The sequence below is a fragment of the Malaya genurostris genome, chromosome 2 (genome assembly GCF_030247185.1).
Source record: "Malaya genurostris strain Urasoe2022 chromosome 2, Malgen_1.1, whole genome shotgun sequence".
Classification (NCBI taxonomy): Eukaryota; Metazoa; Arthropoda; class Insecta; order Diptera; family Culicidae; genus Malaya; species Malaya genurostris.
Genome location: NC_080571.1, coordinates 247,172,408 through 247,187,981, shown reverse-complemented (window position 1 = coordinate 247,187,981; position 15,574 = coordinate 247,172,408). Strand labels below are relative to the sequence as shown.

The 15,574-nt window shown below is 36.1% G+C and overlaps 1 protein-coding gene across 4 annotated transcripts; it reads right to left on the bottom strand.

Moving 5' to 3' along the window:
• Positions 1-6,705: 6,705 nt before the first annotated feature.
• LOC131428552 (ectonucleoside triphosphate diphosphohydrolase 5) lies at positions 6,706-10,281 on the bottom strand. 4 transcript variants are annotated; one of them, XM_058592589.1, is made up of 5 exons: positions 10,044-10,281; positions 9,516-9,793; positions 7,711-8,818; positions 7,482-7,645; positions 6,706-7,419 (listed from the first exon to the last, which is right to left on the bottom strand). In XM_058592589.1, exons 2-5 carry the CDS (start codon positions 9,585-9,587, stop codon positions 7,330-7,332), a joined length of 1,434 nt encoding a protein of 477 aa, XP_058448572.1. In that variant the 5' UTR covers positions 9,588-9,793; positions 10,044-10,281; the 3' UTR covers positions 6,706-7,329. The 4 variants fall into 4 exon arrangements, with proteins under 4 accessions (XP_058448572.1, XP_058448573.1, XP_058448571.1 ...); XM_058592590.1 differs by lacking the exon at positions 9,516-9,793 and having other exon boundaries at positions 10,044-10,280; XM_058592588.1 differs by lacking the exon at positions 10,044-10,281 and having other exon boundaries at positions 9,516-9,944.
• Between the last annotated feature and the right edge of the window lie 5,293 nt (positions 10,282-15,574).

Sequence of the window (15,574 nt, the reverse complement as noted above, 5' to 3'; positions counted from 1 at the left end):
TCTCTGAACGAGTAAATAAACCTGTTTTAATCCACCTAGCGGTGTAATGATGCCTTTGTCATATCTCACATATTTTCTTTAAAAAAAAAATTGTCCATAAACTAGTATAACCTACAGAGTAAAACAGTACTCAGGTCGGTTATGCCATCTCTGAGGAAACGAAGAGAGGTACTTCCGAAACCGGAATCTGAGAACCGGTATAAGCAAAGTTGGTTCGAGAAAATCGACTGGGATTCATTCGGGAGTCTATGGCTAAAATCTTCGGTCGTTCATCAAAAATTCTCATTTTCACATTATATGATATTCTAATTTATTTGCACTATTGGAAATTCCAATGAAAATTACATGGTGTATCAATATCATGTCAAACATATAAGATAATCATATAAAACATAATACTTTTCTTAAAGTTATTTTCATAAGAATTTCATATAGCGAATGGAATTTTCAGACTCAATAAAATTAATTAGCACCCCCTATAACAACTATTAGATAATCACACAACATATATTGGAACAATTTATGAAGTGCATATTCTATTCAATCAGAATTTATATAGATAGATTCATGTAAAACATATGGCTTGTTGTATAACATTTATAAATAGCCTTTAATGCAGGCCATTATAGTCCCATATACCAGTAATATATAGATCAAATGCTTACTATTGAGTTAAACAAGTGATGCGAATATGCAGTATTGTTAAAAACATAATTATAATTTTAAGAGGAATTAATTTATAATTTTAAGAGGAATTAAAAGCTGCAATAAAAGATAGTTGCATTATTATAAAAACTTTGTTATTTATTTTTATCATTTCAAAATAATTTCATTTTTACACTTACGTCTATCGGTGATTTTTTGTTATCGGGCTATTCTTTCAGGATTCGAGCTTTACTACTGGTATATCCCTGGAAGCACTTTATTGACGGTAAAGAAGTGTGACTCCAAAGCTATTAAATAAAAAATAAAACATTTTACTAGTCAGTAATGAAAAAATGAAACATACCTTATTATTTCATGATTCGTAAATATATCCTTAATGGGAGTTGAAAGAGCTAACGCGTCTGCGATAATAAATTGCTTTATGATGCAGAAATCCCAGGTGAACTGCCTGAAGCAGCTGATGAATATCGAGGACTCACCACATACATGATGAAATGGGATAAGTTCTATCGAGTTTTCATATAAATTGTATGTGATATGCTTATCAATTCATCATTGTTACACTAATATAGACATCATGTACTTCCTTAATGAAAAATATAAATTTCCATATGGCTTCAATGAGTTATACGATGCATACGATTCATATGACGAATCTAATGAATATAAAAAAGATTTTTATTTCAGTGAAGAGCAAGGAAAGCAAAATTAATGTTTGGCCGTCTACTGACAATGACTACCGATTGCAAAAGTTTTGAGGCAAGTTAATATATAATAGATTTATACGAGACAATGAGACCTTTCATTTCTCATGTTTTTTTTTAAATCGGTCACGCCATCTCTGAGAAAAGTGAGGAAGTAATTTGAAATAAGAATTTTTTCACTAATCACCCTGTAACTCCGGAATCGGAAGTCGGATCAAAATAATATTCAGGAACTTTGTATAGGACGATTAAACCTTTCATTTGAATCTAAATTTGTGAGAATCGGTTTAGCCATCTCTGAGCAAAGTAAGTGCACTTATTTTAATTTTTTTTGCACAAATCATCCTGTAATTCCGGAACCGGAAGTCGGACTCCAATTAAATTCAGGAACTTTGTGTGGGGTTACAAAACCTTTCAGTTGAATCTAAGTTCATGGAAATCGAGTCAGCCATATCCGAGAAAAGTGAGTGCAAAAAAAATGTTACATACTTACATACAAACACATACAGACATTTTGCGTACTCGATGAACTGAGTCGAATGATATATGACACTCGGCCCTCCGGACCTCGGTGCAGAAGTCGGTTTTCACAGTGATTGTATAAAAGGCAAAAAAGAATTGTCAATCTTTATTGCACTAAAAAAGTTTGTGCAAAACGACGTATAGAAAATAGAACACATAATAAATGTGTTATGTGCAACGTCCGCGTGTGCCAAACAAGTACACGAAATCGTTTCGTTGAATGCCATAACTAACCATTTATTTTACTATTCTGATAATAAAAACAATTAAAACAATAAATTAAATTACGATATAATAAACCCAACTGTATTTTATTTCTGATGATATTTCCCATGAAAATATAGGAAACTAATGCACCTTGTTATGTTTTTCTGGTGATGTTCTCTTATTTTACACCCACAATAGTTAAAATATTGTGCTGTACTGACATTTTTCGTCCTGGACATCTTATGGTTGTGAAAGGGTTAAAAAAACAAACTTAGGCCAAATTAGGTTATTTGTACATATGTATCTGAAAAATACAAGCTAAATACGCGTCAATTGCTTGTCATTCAAAAGAGATCGAAACTGTGCAATGTACGGTGCTCTGTATACGAAAGGAGTAATCGGAGTTCGATTGAGCACACACGCAACTAAGTTTTTTGGATGTATAAACAATACATATGGATACATCTATTTTTTCCTGTAAACCGCTGATAAACTGTGCAGCTTTGGATAAGTTAAACACACGCATAGAAACGATCTAGACGGACTGCGTCGAATGGTATATGACCCTCCGGACTTCGGCACAAAAGTCGATTTTCTCCATGATTACATATCCTTTCTATATAGGAAAGGCAAAAATACTCTTGAAATCGACATTTTTCACTAATTACTTTTTTCACTAATCCGGGGAACCGGCAGTTGGATCTGAATGAAAAATTTTCAATAGGATCTTAAGATCTTTCATTTGAATGGCGTAGGATGGTGTTAATCAAATGAGCTATCTATGAAAAAATTCGGTATTCTGTAATTCCAGAACCGGAAGTCGGATCCAGATGAAATTCAGAAACTTTATATGGAACAGTAACACATTTCATTTGATTGTAAGCTATTGTAAATCGGATTTATAATCTTCTTTTTCTTGTACCAAAACGATCCAAACGGCTGTTCCTGATCCATTATGGCAGACCACCGTAGTGAGACAACTGAAAACGACTAAAAGAGCCGCTCTAAAACGTTCAAAACATGGAGGATACGCACTGCGTAATCAATATGTGCATATTAATCAATTATACAGGAAAACTGTCAGGATTCGATTCGGACGGCAATCGCTTGCATGAAATCTTCTACCTACTCTGGCCCTGACGGCTTACGGGCAGTTTTATTGAAAAATTGCTCGACTGGTGTAATTGCTCCCCTTTGTCACTCTCTAAAGAAGTTTTTCCCAACTGTTCCCAGTGTATAAGAAAGGTGACAAAAAAGATGTGAACAATTACCGTGGCATCACATCGCTTAGTGCAGTTCCTAAACTGTTTAAAAAGGTTATTCTGACACCGATCAACCACTGCAAGCAATATATTGTCGACACTCAACATGGCTTTATGCCTAAGCGCTCCACAACCACCAAGCTATTGTCATTCATGTGCTACGTGACTGATGGTATGTCAAAAGGTTTACAAACAGACGCTATTTACACCGATCTCTCTTCTGCCGTTGATATAATAAACCACAATATAACAATTGCTAAATTTGAAAGACTTGGATTCGGCTCTAACATCCTTCGATGGCTTCAGTCATATCTTATAGATCATCGTTTAGCAATGAAAATCGGCGATCACGTTTCCAATTAGTTTATCGCTTCGTCCGGAATTCCGCAGGGTAGCCATCTCGGGCCTTTGATATTTTTACTGTACTTCAACGGCGTCAACTTTACTCTAGAGGGCCCTCGACTATCGTTTGCCTTAATGACCTTAAAATCTACTATTACATTCGAAGCCCACTAGATGCAGCTTTTCTTCAACGACAGTTGTTGAACTTTGCCGAGTGGTGTAAAGTAAACAGTATGAAATTGAATCCTGACAAATGCTGGACCATTACGTTCTCGAAGAAGAAAGAGCCATATCATTTTGATTACTTTCTGGAAGGATCCCCGATAGTCAGAATGAGGTGTGTTGAAGACCTTCGTTTCTTTCTTGATGAGCAACTGACATTCAAGCCACACATCAGCTATATCGTTTCTAAAGCTTCTCGCAACCTAGGATTTGTAATGAGGATGGCTAAACATTTTACAGATGTGTACTGTTTAAAATCTCTGTTTTGCTCACTTGTTCGTTCATCCCTGAAGTACTGTTCTGTCGTTTGGAACCCTCACTACATAAACGGAGCTCATAGAATCGAATCGATACAACGCAGATTCATTCGCTTCGCTCTACGACGCTTACCGTGAAACAATCCTCACCAACTACCAAACTACGAAAGTCGCGGGTTACTAATCGGTCTCGATACACAAGTTCGACGAGATGTTGCACGTGCTTTATGGATAGCAGATTTTTTAACCGATAGGATTGACTGCCCTGCTTTGCTCCGCGAAATTAATATCAACGTCCGACCCCGTGCTCTTCGCAACAGTGCATTTCTTCGACTTCCTTTACCACGAACTAACTACGGTACTAACAATGCTATCATTGGCTTGCAGAGATCATTCAATTGCGTTTCATTAGGATTCGACTTCAATCTATCACGCAGTAGGATACTTGGATAGTTTTTTTGTATATTACTAGAAATTATCATTAGGACCATACTGTGTCTGTTGATTATACCTAAATAAATAAAAATAAAATAAAAGTGTTAGTAGGGTGGCAAGTGAATTGCCGATTTCAATTTCCCGGTTTTCGAGATAAAAATTCCGGGAGTTTGGAATAGGCTAAAATCACTTCTGTTTAGTTTTTTTAATATTCCCTCATTTCAAGCTTTTAACAGATATCTTATGTCAAAACATAAAACATAATAGGGCCACTACTTGAGGATTAAAGTATTTTTCGGGTATTTCAAGGGGTCTTGGTTACATGTAACTGATTTCTTCCGAGCGCAGATGACTGTTTTGATTATTTTTTGGTATGCATATGGTTGAAAATAAATCAATAAGGAACAATTTTCAAAATAATCGCTTGCCACTTTGGAAAACCAACAACAATCTATGCCTGCAATTTTAGAGTGTTTTGTACAGAGCTTTCTTCTATCTTTCCGGAAGTGAATGTAGAAATCTCAGTTCGGCGGGAAAATTATTAGCAGCATAATGGCACAGCGAACCTTACACAATACCGTCATTGTCAGGGCTTCGGCCATGGTACAACAAATTTTAATATGAACATACACTGTTTAAATTGTGGTAATTCGTTTGGAAACACGTCTGTTCAATGATCGGTACTCTCAGATGAATTGTCATGCTCTGATTATGATGGAAACCATAAAAGCAAATATTTACAATGTCCAATCAGACAAAAAAAATTTAATTCTCATTGAACGAAATTCAGTTTTTAAATTTTAGATATACATTTGTTAAAAATTTAGCAAAACCGTTCGGGTGCCAAGACTGGCTCATCTAAAGCACCAATTTACATCCATCATGTCATCCCATTTTTGAAAAGCAGCATGTTTACGATTTCAACTCTCCCCTGGTTTTCAGCCAGCTTTATTTCCAAATAGCCCAACTAATTTATCTTCTATGAGGAATCCTTCTTCAATTAGTTATATATTTTAACACCTTAGAACTAATTGGCTAGGGTACAGGATCAGTTCCAAAACCTCAAACTAAATTAAATTTTCCTTCATCTACATCAACATCAACGTTATTGTGATCCTACTATGGAATAGTTGAGCACCCTTTAAATAAAATTAAACATAGATTCACTGAATCAAATCAAACCATATTCTAAATCTTTCTAAGATTCTATACTGGTCCTCAGAAACCAGTTTCAGTTCTCAAAGATGAAAATCAAACACTCCCTGCAAACAGTGGATAAGATCATAGTCGACAACTTTTCCAATTTTGTGAGTCCTATTAAAATCTCACACAAGTATTGTCTCAATGTGATAATCATTAGCAAACTTAAAAACATGAAAGCTCCTGAGAATTTTGAATAATTTTATTAAAAAAAATTCCGATGTTCCCTTATTCTAAGTGTGCTGAATACTTAACTTAATAAATCCAACAGTAGTATCAAAATTATGCTTATTTTTCAAGACGAGCTTTCATTGTGCTGTTCTTCATAACAGCTAAGAAACTTCTGGTTCTGATTGATTTGAAGCAAAGCAAAGTCTTGGCATTACATTCCTTTTGTGGAATGTGGCCTTTCTGTTTCAACAGACTTCGCAGCCGATTCTTAAGTGTACAGAATCATTGCATGGCTAGTACTATGGATCCTTCCTACTGACACTAAGAATCCTTCCAGGTCGGGGCTCGAACATACGACAACTGGCTTGTAAGACCAGCGTCCTATGCATTGAACCGCCAACCCGGGACGATTACGGATTGATTTGAAACTGCTGTTGAAACTTTAAAAATCGTTGGACGAGACATGTGATTTTGGCCCGGTTTCCAATGGATTACTGAACATAGAACCTTTCAACAATTTGACTGAAGATTTCGCTCATACGTAAAATTGGGTGATTAGTGAGACCCTTATTTACAACGTAAAGCAAATTTGAAGGTTTTTGAATTATTTTTTTCCAGCCCGGTTATCTGTTTTTTGCGTTTATGCTAAACTTTCACGCAGATTTCATAAAAAGGAGTTCGTAAATTGGCTTTCGGACAGGAGATAATTTCGATTACTTGATGGAATACATTTATTCTACCACCTCTCAACCTGTTACTTTGAAATTTTACTCTCACAGTTCGTCAATTTTGCTTTCGGTCATTTAAATATGTAGGTGAAGGTGCTTCTAAAATGGATCACAACATTTATAAGAACATTTTCTAGGGGAATGTGCTTTGCCTATGCTGCCTCTAGGAGAAAAAATATGTGCACTCGTTTTTACGGTTTACCTTATAATACTAGTGGAAACTACTCTGGTAATAATCATTTTGATGGAATATTTTTAAACGATTTCTCCGATGTCTGGCTGCAACAATTAAAATATAGTTCTGCCAAATACAGGCTTGTGTGTGAGTGTTTAAGGCACATTATGGTAATCATTTCTTTCGATTTCGGTTGTTAGATATACAGTGAATATATGGGAAACAAAACGGGCACAAAACATACCAACAGATGTAAGTAAATTTAAATATCTGGCGTTTGAATGTCTATCTATAAAAATCATTAATCATTAACTTTTGTGTTCGTTCGTGGTGTGCTTTCTGTATAGTTGTGAAAAAATATCGTAAAAAATCTTGTCCCTAATTCTTGGTGGTTTTAGTTCTCTGATTGTATCGTTGTTTGAGTACATTTTCATATGTTTATAACTGAGAGCTCTTGTTACTAGTTAGTATATTGTATGCACAGCCCAGTGCCCATGATATTTCGTGTCCGTCTATTTTCTTGTACAGCTTAAAAGAAATGAAATTTTTGAACTATGATGATCAATTGCTATACTCATTGATGCACTTACTTTGAGCGGAGTTTTCGGCTTTAAATCATAGCCTTCCTCCAGAAGAATCGAAATAAACGTTAGATCCAGACACATGAAAGGCTGTTCAACGTTAGCCTCCGCACATACTTCACGAGATCGGGTAATGAAATCATGTACCGTTGTCTCTCCACCTTGGAATGGATCTAGAAAGGAATTGAAAATGAATCCACACTGTTTGACCGATCCGCGATCATTTCGCCCAATTTACCAACTAAACCAGTTTCGATGGCTCGATCAAAGAAATAACTGAATGCGGCAATTTCATGCTGTTTCAGTGTGACAGGTCTCGGTTTCAGCGTGGGTAGCAGCTTTTTCCTGATGATGGATGCACACAAATCATAGTCCACCTTTGGCTCGCCAGTCGTTGCACTCGGATTATCCTTTCCGCTAATATAATACTGATCCGTGCCGTAGCGGAACAGTTTATTCTTGACAATAGGATTAACACACTCGCTGGATAGGTTCATTTTGCCTTCAGGAGCACCATTCGTTAATGTAGCATGCCTCACGGCCATCAAACCGGCTCCCAGATAGCTTGTTGTGAAGACCTCCACATACGAGTTGAAGGTAGGAACTTTGTGCATATAATCTTTGTACAACGGCGTCTGTGACACATCCTTGGGAGAGAATGTGACCTGTGTACTACCGCCTCCTAAATCTAACGCTGCCACCGTATTCCGCCCATTGAGCTTTCCCAATAAGAAATTTAGGGTAAACCAGGAGAAAATTCCTTCATCGGTTCCGTCCATGATTTCTACGGATTCTTCATTTGCTAAGAATCCTGAAGTTTTAAACAACTCTTTACACGCTTGTAACAATCCTTCCGCTTGTTCCGGGCTTAGCAGTCTTAACCCAGCAGTAGCTTTCAATACAAGCGGTGTGTCTTTCCATTTATCCTTCGGAATAACATTTTTTGCTTCCTGAAGCAACTTCTCAATGGTTGCTGCACCTTCTTCGGGTTTGTCCGCAAAAGCAGACAGCCCTGGCTTGGAGTGTCGAAATAGTTCAAAATCAAGTACCAGGCGCCCATCCAGGTATCCTCGATGGAATTCGAAGGCTAGTACCCGACTACCGGTCGAGCCAGCATCTACGACTACAGCGTAAACTTTCTCGTGATAACCTAACTGTCCAGCAATACTATCCACAATTGGGTGGAATGAGTCGGTATAAGTAAGAAACAGGAAAATCAGCAGCGATGCACTAACCAGTAAGCACAGGAACGAAAACCTCAGATTGTTGGCAACGACCTTAGAGTTTGCTTTCCGACGGACTCCGGGAGGAGCTTGCGTGCGCTCGGACGAGTCTTGCTGTTGAAGCTGTAAGAATTGGTACGTTATTAGTAACATTCAAAAGACACTCAACTACTGAGGCAAGTTTAGTTAGATTTAACGTTAATGTATAAATTACGCCAGAGCAAATAGAACTGTTTCTAAAAATATATGCAAATATCAAGTGCGACCTTCTCAACAAAATTACATTTTTACCGGCTTACGTATATTTACTGCAACTATGTGCGAGAGTGCAACATTAATCCTATTTTTTGCATGTCGAAACATATAAGTTTCGTACTGTATTTTCATCATCATCATTCTATGCGGCATGACTAAATATTACCAAATTAATGCAAGTCACTAAGATTATAAACTGATAAAAAAAATTGTCAATTTCATCACTCTTGCTATTTTGCATTGACTCGAAGCAAATAAATTGAGGTGTGTGTACATGACACATACATTTGACGCATTATTAAGAAATTCGTTCCTCTCATTTTCAAGGTCAAGTCTATTATTTATTCGAAAAAGAAATGCTGAGTCATGTAGTTTAGTTCAACTTATTTCGCATGTAGGTTTAACTAGATTTCACTATATCTAGTTTAATATTAGCTGTGATAGTCTATTAAATGTGAATTTCGAAAACGTAACTGTTTTGTTTTATCAAAAATCCCTGGACTATCACCACTACATGATGGTAATGGTATCTGCAGACTTAGAATAGATGCCCCTACTATTTTACCAGCTGATATTCAAACTGCATGTTGGGTGCTCTTCTTCTATGGTCCAATTCAGCAAATTGTACAGTGTACATATGCGGCAGGAATCAGTTCCAAAAGTGTAATTATAAATGCTATCCTCAGTTCAGATGAAACAACAAACATACGCCAGGGCTTATCCAAACACATCATTGCCCTGCTGAAACGATGATAAGCAAACTGCACAATCACTGGACAACTGTGCACTGATAAGCGAATGTTGAAGGATCGTCCCGGTATCTCACGGTAAATATCACCATCACTGAAAAATACATACACTGTCCATAGTAGATAGCCAATTACAATGCTAATATTTGAAAGTTTCAATGGATTATCAATGATTTTTGCAACACAATCTTGGCGGAATAGTGACCAACAATTTTCCAGCACAAATGTTTTTGACGGTTCTCTCCTAAAAGGCAAATGTCAATCCTCTCTCCACCAAAACCCACATGCCGAAGTTGTGTAATGAAAACTTGTACTAAAACCAAGAAATGGAAACCAGTGCTAACCTTTCGATTGCGCAAATTCTGGTTCTGTGAAGGCATCCTGGCTTCGTCGATGTATTATCCAAATGACGTGCGAACAAAATTGATCACGAAGAACGATCTTTAACAAAATTGCTAAACGAAAACCACAAAGTATTCTCTACCGGGGACCTGGTACTAAATCACCCATCTAGCAATTACTTTCATCAATGAACATCAAAACAAAACTGAGCTACAATCACAACTTGTACCGTTTCTCTGTGGAGTATGTTTTGTCTCTGGAATTGGTTCAAGTGAGAAGAGCTAAAAGTAAAACGGAAAGTTTCTTCTCGAATCACGGTTGACAGGTAGACAGGGTTGCCACATATACAGAATCATCTGTATATGTTAGAGTGACCAAAGACAAATAATAAAGACATGTATGTGCTTACAAATATTAAATAAAAATCTGGTCCGTTCCCGGTACCTTCTGAAATGACCGCACTCACCGCTTGGTGGAGCGCGAGATTAATTGCATTGTTATCATTTCGACCAAAGTGTGCCATGAAATCTCAATATATACAAATGAGCTAACGTATCGAAAGGGTTCTCACGGTTTGACATTTGCATTATGAATGCGATGATGGGAACTCAGCAGTGCAACCAATTTATCACCATTGGTGCCAGTTTCACGGAGGACCGTAGATGTGCGCCAAAAAAAGATCGTGACTGTCATGTCTGGAAATTCGTTTGTGGAGTGACTATAATCAGAGTGGCGACAGCTGTTCGTTTGGAATGACAGCTACCAGTTCAAAACGAACAAACGACCTGTCAATTCAATGTAAAGCTAATGGAATGTTTTGAATTGTTGCCAACATTACGGATGAGAAGTCGTCACTCTGGTTATAGGTACTCTAGTATATGTATATACAGAATCATCTGTATTTTACAGATTTTTCGGATGAATTTTTGACCAAGATTCTACACACTTAAAACCATTTCTTGAGCTCGGCATAATAAAATGCCGAAACTGATCAGCAACACGTAAATTTGCTGATTGCTCAGTAATCAATACGCATGTTTCTGAGCTTCGTTAAATGCTTTCACTGATATTTCGGTAAAATGCTTCACTTTGCCGAAATTTGGCATAATTGCTTGCTGAATTTATCAGTAAACAACAGATATGCCGACATCAACAGAGACGTTTGCCGAGATTTCGGAATATGCGCTAGCTGTTGCCGAGATTCAGCACGACAGCTGTCATTTATTGCCGCGTTACATTTTCGCTTCGCATTGTGCGATTATTTTCTAATGAAATTCTCGAGTGAAAAAATGGATAATCTTCGAAGAAGCGTGGAACCACTTGCAAGTAAAAATATTGAATAAATATAGTGACATGTTTCGCTTTATAAAAAGCGTCTTTATCAGAGCACTCGCGATTATAAGGGAAAAACACCCAACACGGGTCTCAAAGCGTCCTCGAGACAAAACTTTGGGGGATATGCGAAAAAATAACCCAATGCATGGAATAATTCAATAGATCAAGGTAAGTTTATTTGAACAATACCGTATATGCATCATTAAATATTGAACATTTTTGTAAGCCAAAAATCAATATATATTTTTATTTTCATATTTCCAGCTCGACTCAAGGTGGCCGCATCTGGAAACGCCGCTTTTTATTTATGCTACATGTTTTCAGGTAGGCTTTAAGCACTATTGGCAACAAATTTGTAAGCCTCCTTTAAGTGTTAATAAAATGAATTTTTTATCCTGAATGGCGTGTTTATAATGTTGAGAAAATACAAACAAAATTATTTGACTAGATTTTTAATTACTGATGATTCGGTAATTTATTTTTTCCATTTTTTCGTTTTATTGGATTGCCGAATATTCAGTGAACGTTTCACTGAGCAAACAGTAAATCTTATGCTGACGATTTCGGCAATATTTGACGTTTGTCAAATTTTAGGATACCGAGACGCTCAGTAATTTTATTTTTGCCGAGATGATTGCTGATTACTCGGCTGTGCGAATCTCGGCATTTTTTTGCCGAGACTCAGCTAAAAAATTTAAGTGTGTATATATACAGGTTACAGATTTTTGGCCAGAAATTCAGATTTTACAGATCTTTGAGCAGAAATACAGATTTTTCAGATTTAAGTTATGATTGAGTATAAATATATTAAATAATGGTACTGTTTTTTCATGCAATAAATTCATTACCCAGATTTTATGTAATTTCGAACAAAAGAATAAGACTTACATAAAAGAGAATGATGACTGTGCCCGACGTATGATATGTAAACATCCAATTGAAACCAAATATTTTAAATTTTTACGCAAAACATTCGTATTTTTGTATTTTTAGGGGTTGCTTTTGAGAAGTGTCAAAAAGTATTTGGTAAATGGTTGTATTTGTGTGTATAAGCCGCTTCGCAGCAATATAAAAAAAGTTCAAGTTGAACTTTTAACGGTTCAAGTTGAACTGTTTAAATTTGCACTAAGCAGTACAATTTGAACTGCTCTGCACTGACGAGTCGAAGACGAAGTGTAAAGAATAGTGAAAACGGTTATATGCCCATAGCACAAAAACGGCTTTTAGCCAAATCCTAAATAACCTATCGAGACAGTTTTCTAAAATATTGAAATAAACCCCATGACCGAATCATAAATTTTAAGAAAAATAATGAGAAAAACCGGGTGTTTATTTGTGTTGCTAACGATTCTTGGTAACGAGTTTGTAGCAACAAGGAAAGTGTTGTTGGAAATAGTTTTATCAATGAATCGGGGTCGTTCTATATTGTGGTAACTACACCACAGACTAACAGACAGGACACTCAAATTAGATTCTTCAATCATTTTAACGGTCATTTCGAATATTCCTTTATTTGGGACAGTACTCACATGTGTCATTATGGCGCCACGTTACCCTATCAAAGACATCCTGTCTGTCATCGAGACTGTGTTTGTTTTTTTCGTTTACCAGCAGAGTTGCCATTCATACAGAATAACCTGTAATGTCTTGATTTGTATACGTCCATGCGAATTTCATGCAGGATACAGATTTAATACATATTGCCAAAACTATATACATAATTGTGCCTACTTCTCATCCTCCAACGCAATACAAAATCCAACCCGTTTTGTTACAATATTTACTTACTTCTGGTCTGCCGCCACTTAATTTCGGGGGAAAATTACCAACACAATGAAAAATAGTCTAGATGAACAACGTTGAGTCAAATAAATGGTTACCTTCCAACATCGCGAAAAAGTTAAATATATTATCAACGTAATACAATAATTTATTGTGACGATTCAATTTCAAATATTTTGATGAAATCAGGCATCCCTGCAAGCAGCTGATCGGTGTTGACAAACGAGGGGAAACCAACTAGTAAAAAAAACTTTTACATAACACAAGGGGTGTACAGATAGTAAATAGTTCGCGCAGTACAATATAGGTGGAACTAGTGCATCACGAAAAATTATTTTTATAAGAATTAACTCATACTGTCATGTCTGTTAGTCTGTGACTACACTGCCCACACTTGCATATCAGTCCCATGCGGAAAATCGGCATGTTGAGAAAAAAACGATCAAATTAATATTTCGAAATTTTTTGATTTATTGTGCTACCTTATGCTAAATCATGGTATGATTACATGAAATATCGGTAATACACCTTTGCTGTTTCAATATTGCAACAAATGAAATTATTGAAATTTGCACTGAATGGGACTGATATTCGGGTACTTTGCACTTTGGGACAGAGGAGTTTAATTTTTTTTTCACATTTTGCTGAACAAACTCTCAACTTTTATTGCAATTTCTGAAAGTATAATGAGGGTAGATTGCATTCCTCAAGCTATCTCTAAATTGGCGAAAATCGATATGGGACTGATATGCGAGTATGGGCAGTACAGGTGAATCGCATTTTCATTCCAAATTTGTTCGGAGTATCAGGTCGTGTTGTCTATCTTTTCCTCTAGCTAGAGTCTAATAAAATTTAGTTGGAGCAAGGAAAAGTTTTTTAATTGATTTGTTATTTTTAGAAGGAAATTATTAAACCTGCGCATCATCATGAACGAGCTTTCCTGTATAACATTGATAATGTATACCGGCAATTCGTTCCTGATCTGTTCCAGTGAATCGAATCGTGAAAGTGAGCTGACAGCTCACAGCTCTTTAAAAAAATCACAGCTCATCAGCATTGCTAGTTTACTGCATTATTAAGAACATGCTACTAACTAAATCGATCTTCGGATCTTGAAAAACTAGTTAAAAAAACTCAACGTTGTCTGAAATCTACTTACTATTAAGCACTTTATGTGTGGTACCTAATGGTAACTGCTTTTTGTAGGAGAGCTAAACTAAAACATAAAAGGTATATAAATTTCTCCACTTTCCTTTATATTCCCAGCATAAATCAACAACGTAAGAATTTCTCGATTCACTCATGTGCTTTTTGTGTGATTAATGAAATTATGCCCTCGTGCATTTTTCGTAAAATTGGTTAGTTTAGACTCTTGATGGAATTCTGGCAGAATGCCGGCAAAAAAAGGCAGCGTGCGAGTGGGTTCGGTTGGCGATCCACTTTTCAGAGACCTTCGGAGACATTGTTATGGTTCCAATTGAACTGTCAAAAGCGGTTCCAATCTGCATGTTTACAATTGCTTGTTGCTCTTTGTTCGCCGTCCATGGATAGTATTGATACCAAATAATGGGTATATGATATTTGAAAAAAAATTGAGATGATACATAAATGCTTTATGCTGCTCGCTTACTGAATTTGTCAACGCAAATAATAAAAAGATCGTTCAGTAGCCGTGGCAAATACAAATTATTTGTATTTGGCAGTGGCACAGGGAACTAACATTCAAGCTAGTGCAAACTTCTCAAAAAAGCTGTGTAAAGCATAAAAATCCGTTCAAAATCACCGTTGCGCACAACTTTGCACGCATGAATAAGGGATTACTGGGCTGCTCGAATCGCTTCTACAGAAGAATTGCTACTTGGTGATTCCCGAATAAAAAATATTGTAGAAAAACAATACGATTTGCTGTTACGAAACCTGCCACAATTTTGCTTTGACCATTGAAAAATATTTTAATGTATAACAAATACACTATTTAATCAATTGTGAAAATACTTTTTACCATAGAATGTATAGGTAGTTAAGTATCGTAACAATTCAAATCATAAAGTTTTCTCATACATGTTTTCTTGGAAAACAATAAAATATACAGTTTAAATATTGTCTGAAACAACAGCGTGTACAATAAATTCAATTGTAGAATCGTAGAAACAATATATTGAATCGTTGGAAATAAAAAAAATCTTGTCAAGATACAATAAAATGTATTGTAACCCATATATCTAATTGTAAATCAATTGTTTATGTTGTAAAATCAATGGTTTATTTCTTTACGGGTTGCTTTTGAAAAAACCGTTAAATTTCTTACACAAATTGGATTCTCTACTTGGAGATCTGTGCTCTGTGGCCGTGGTTCATTTTCTCGGTTAATTTTTCAAAAGGGCGTATAAGTATAAGTGTACAGTTTCTCTTTGTT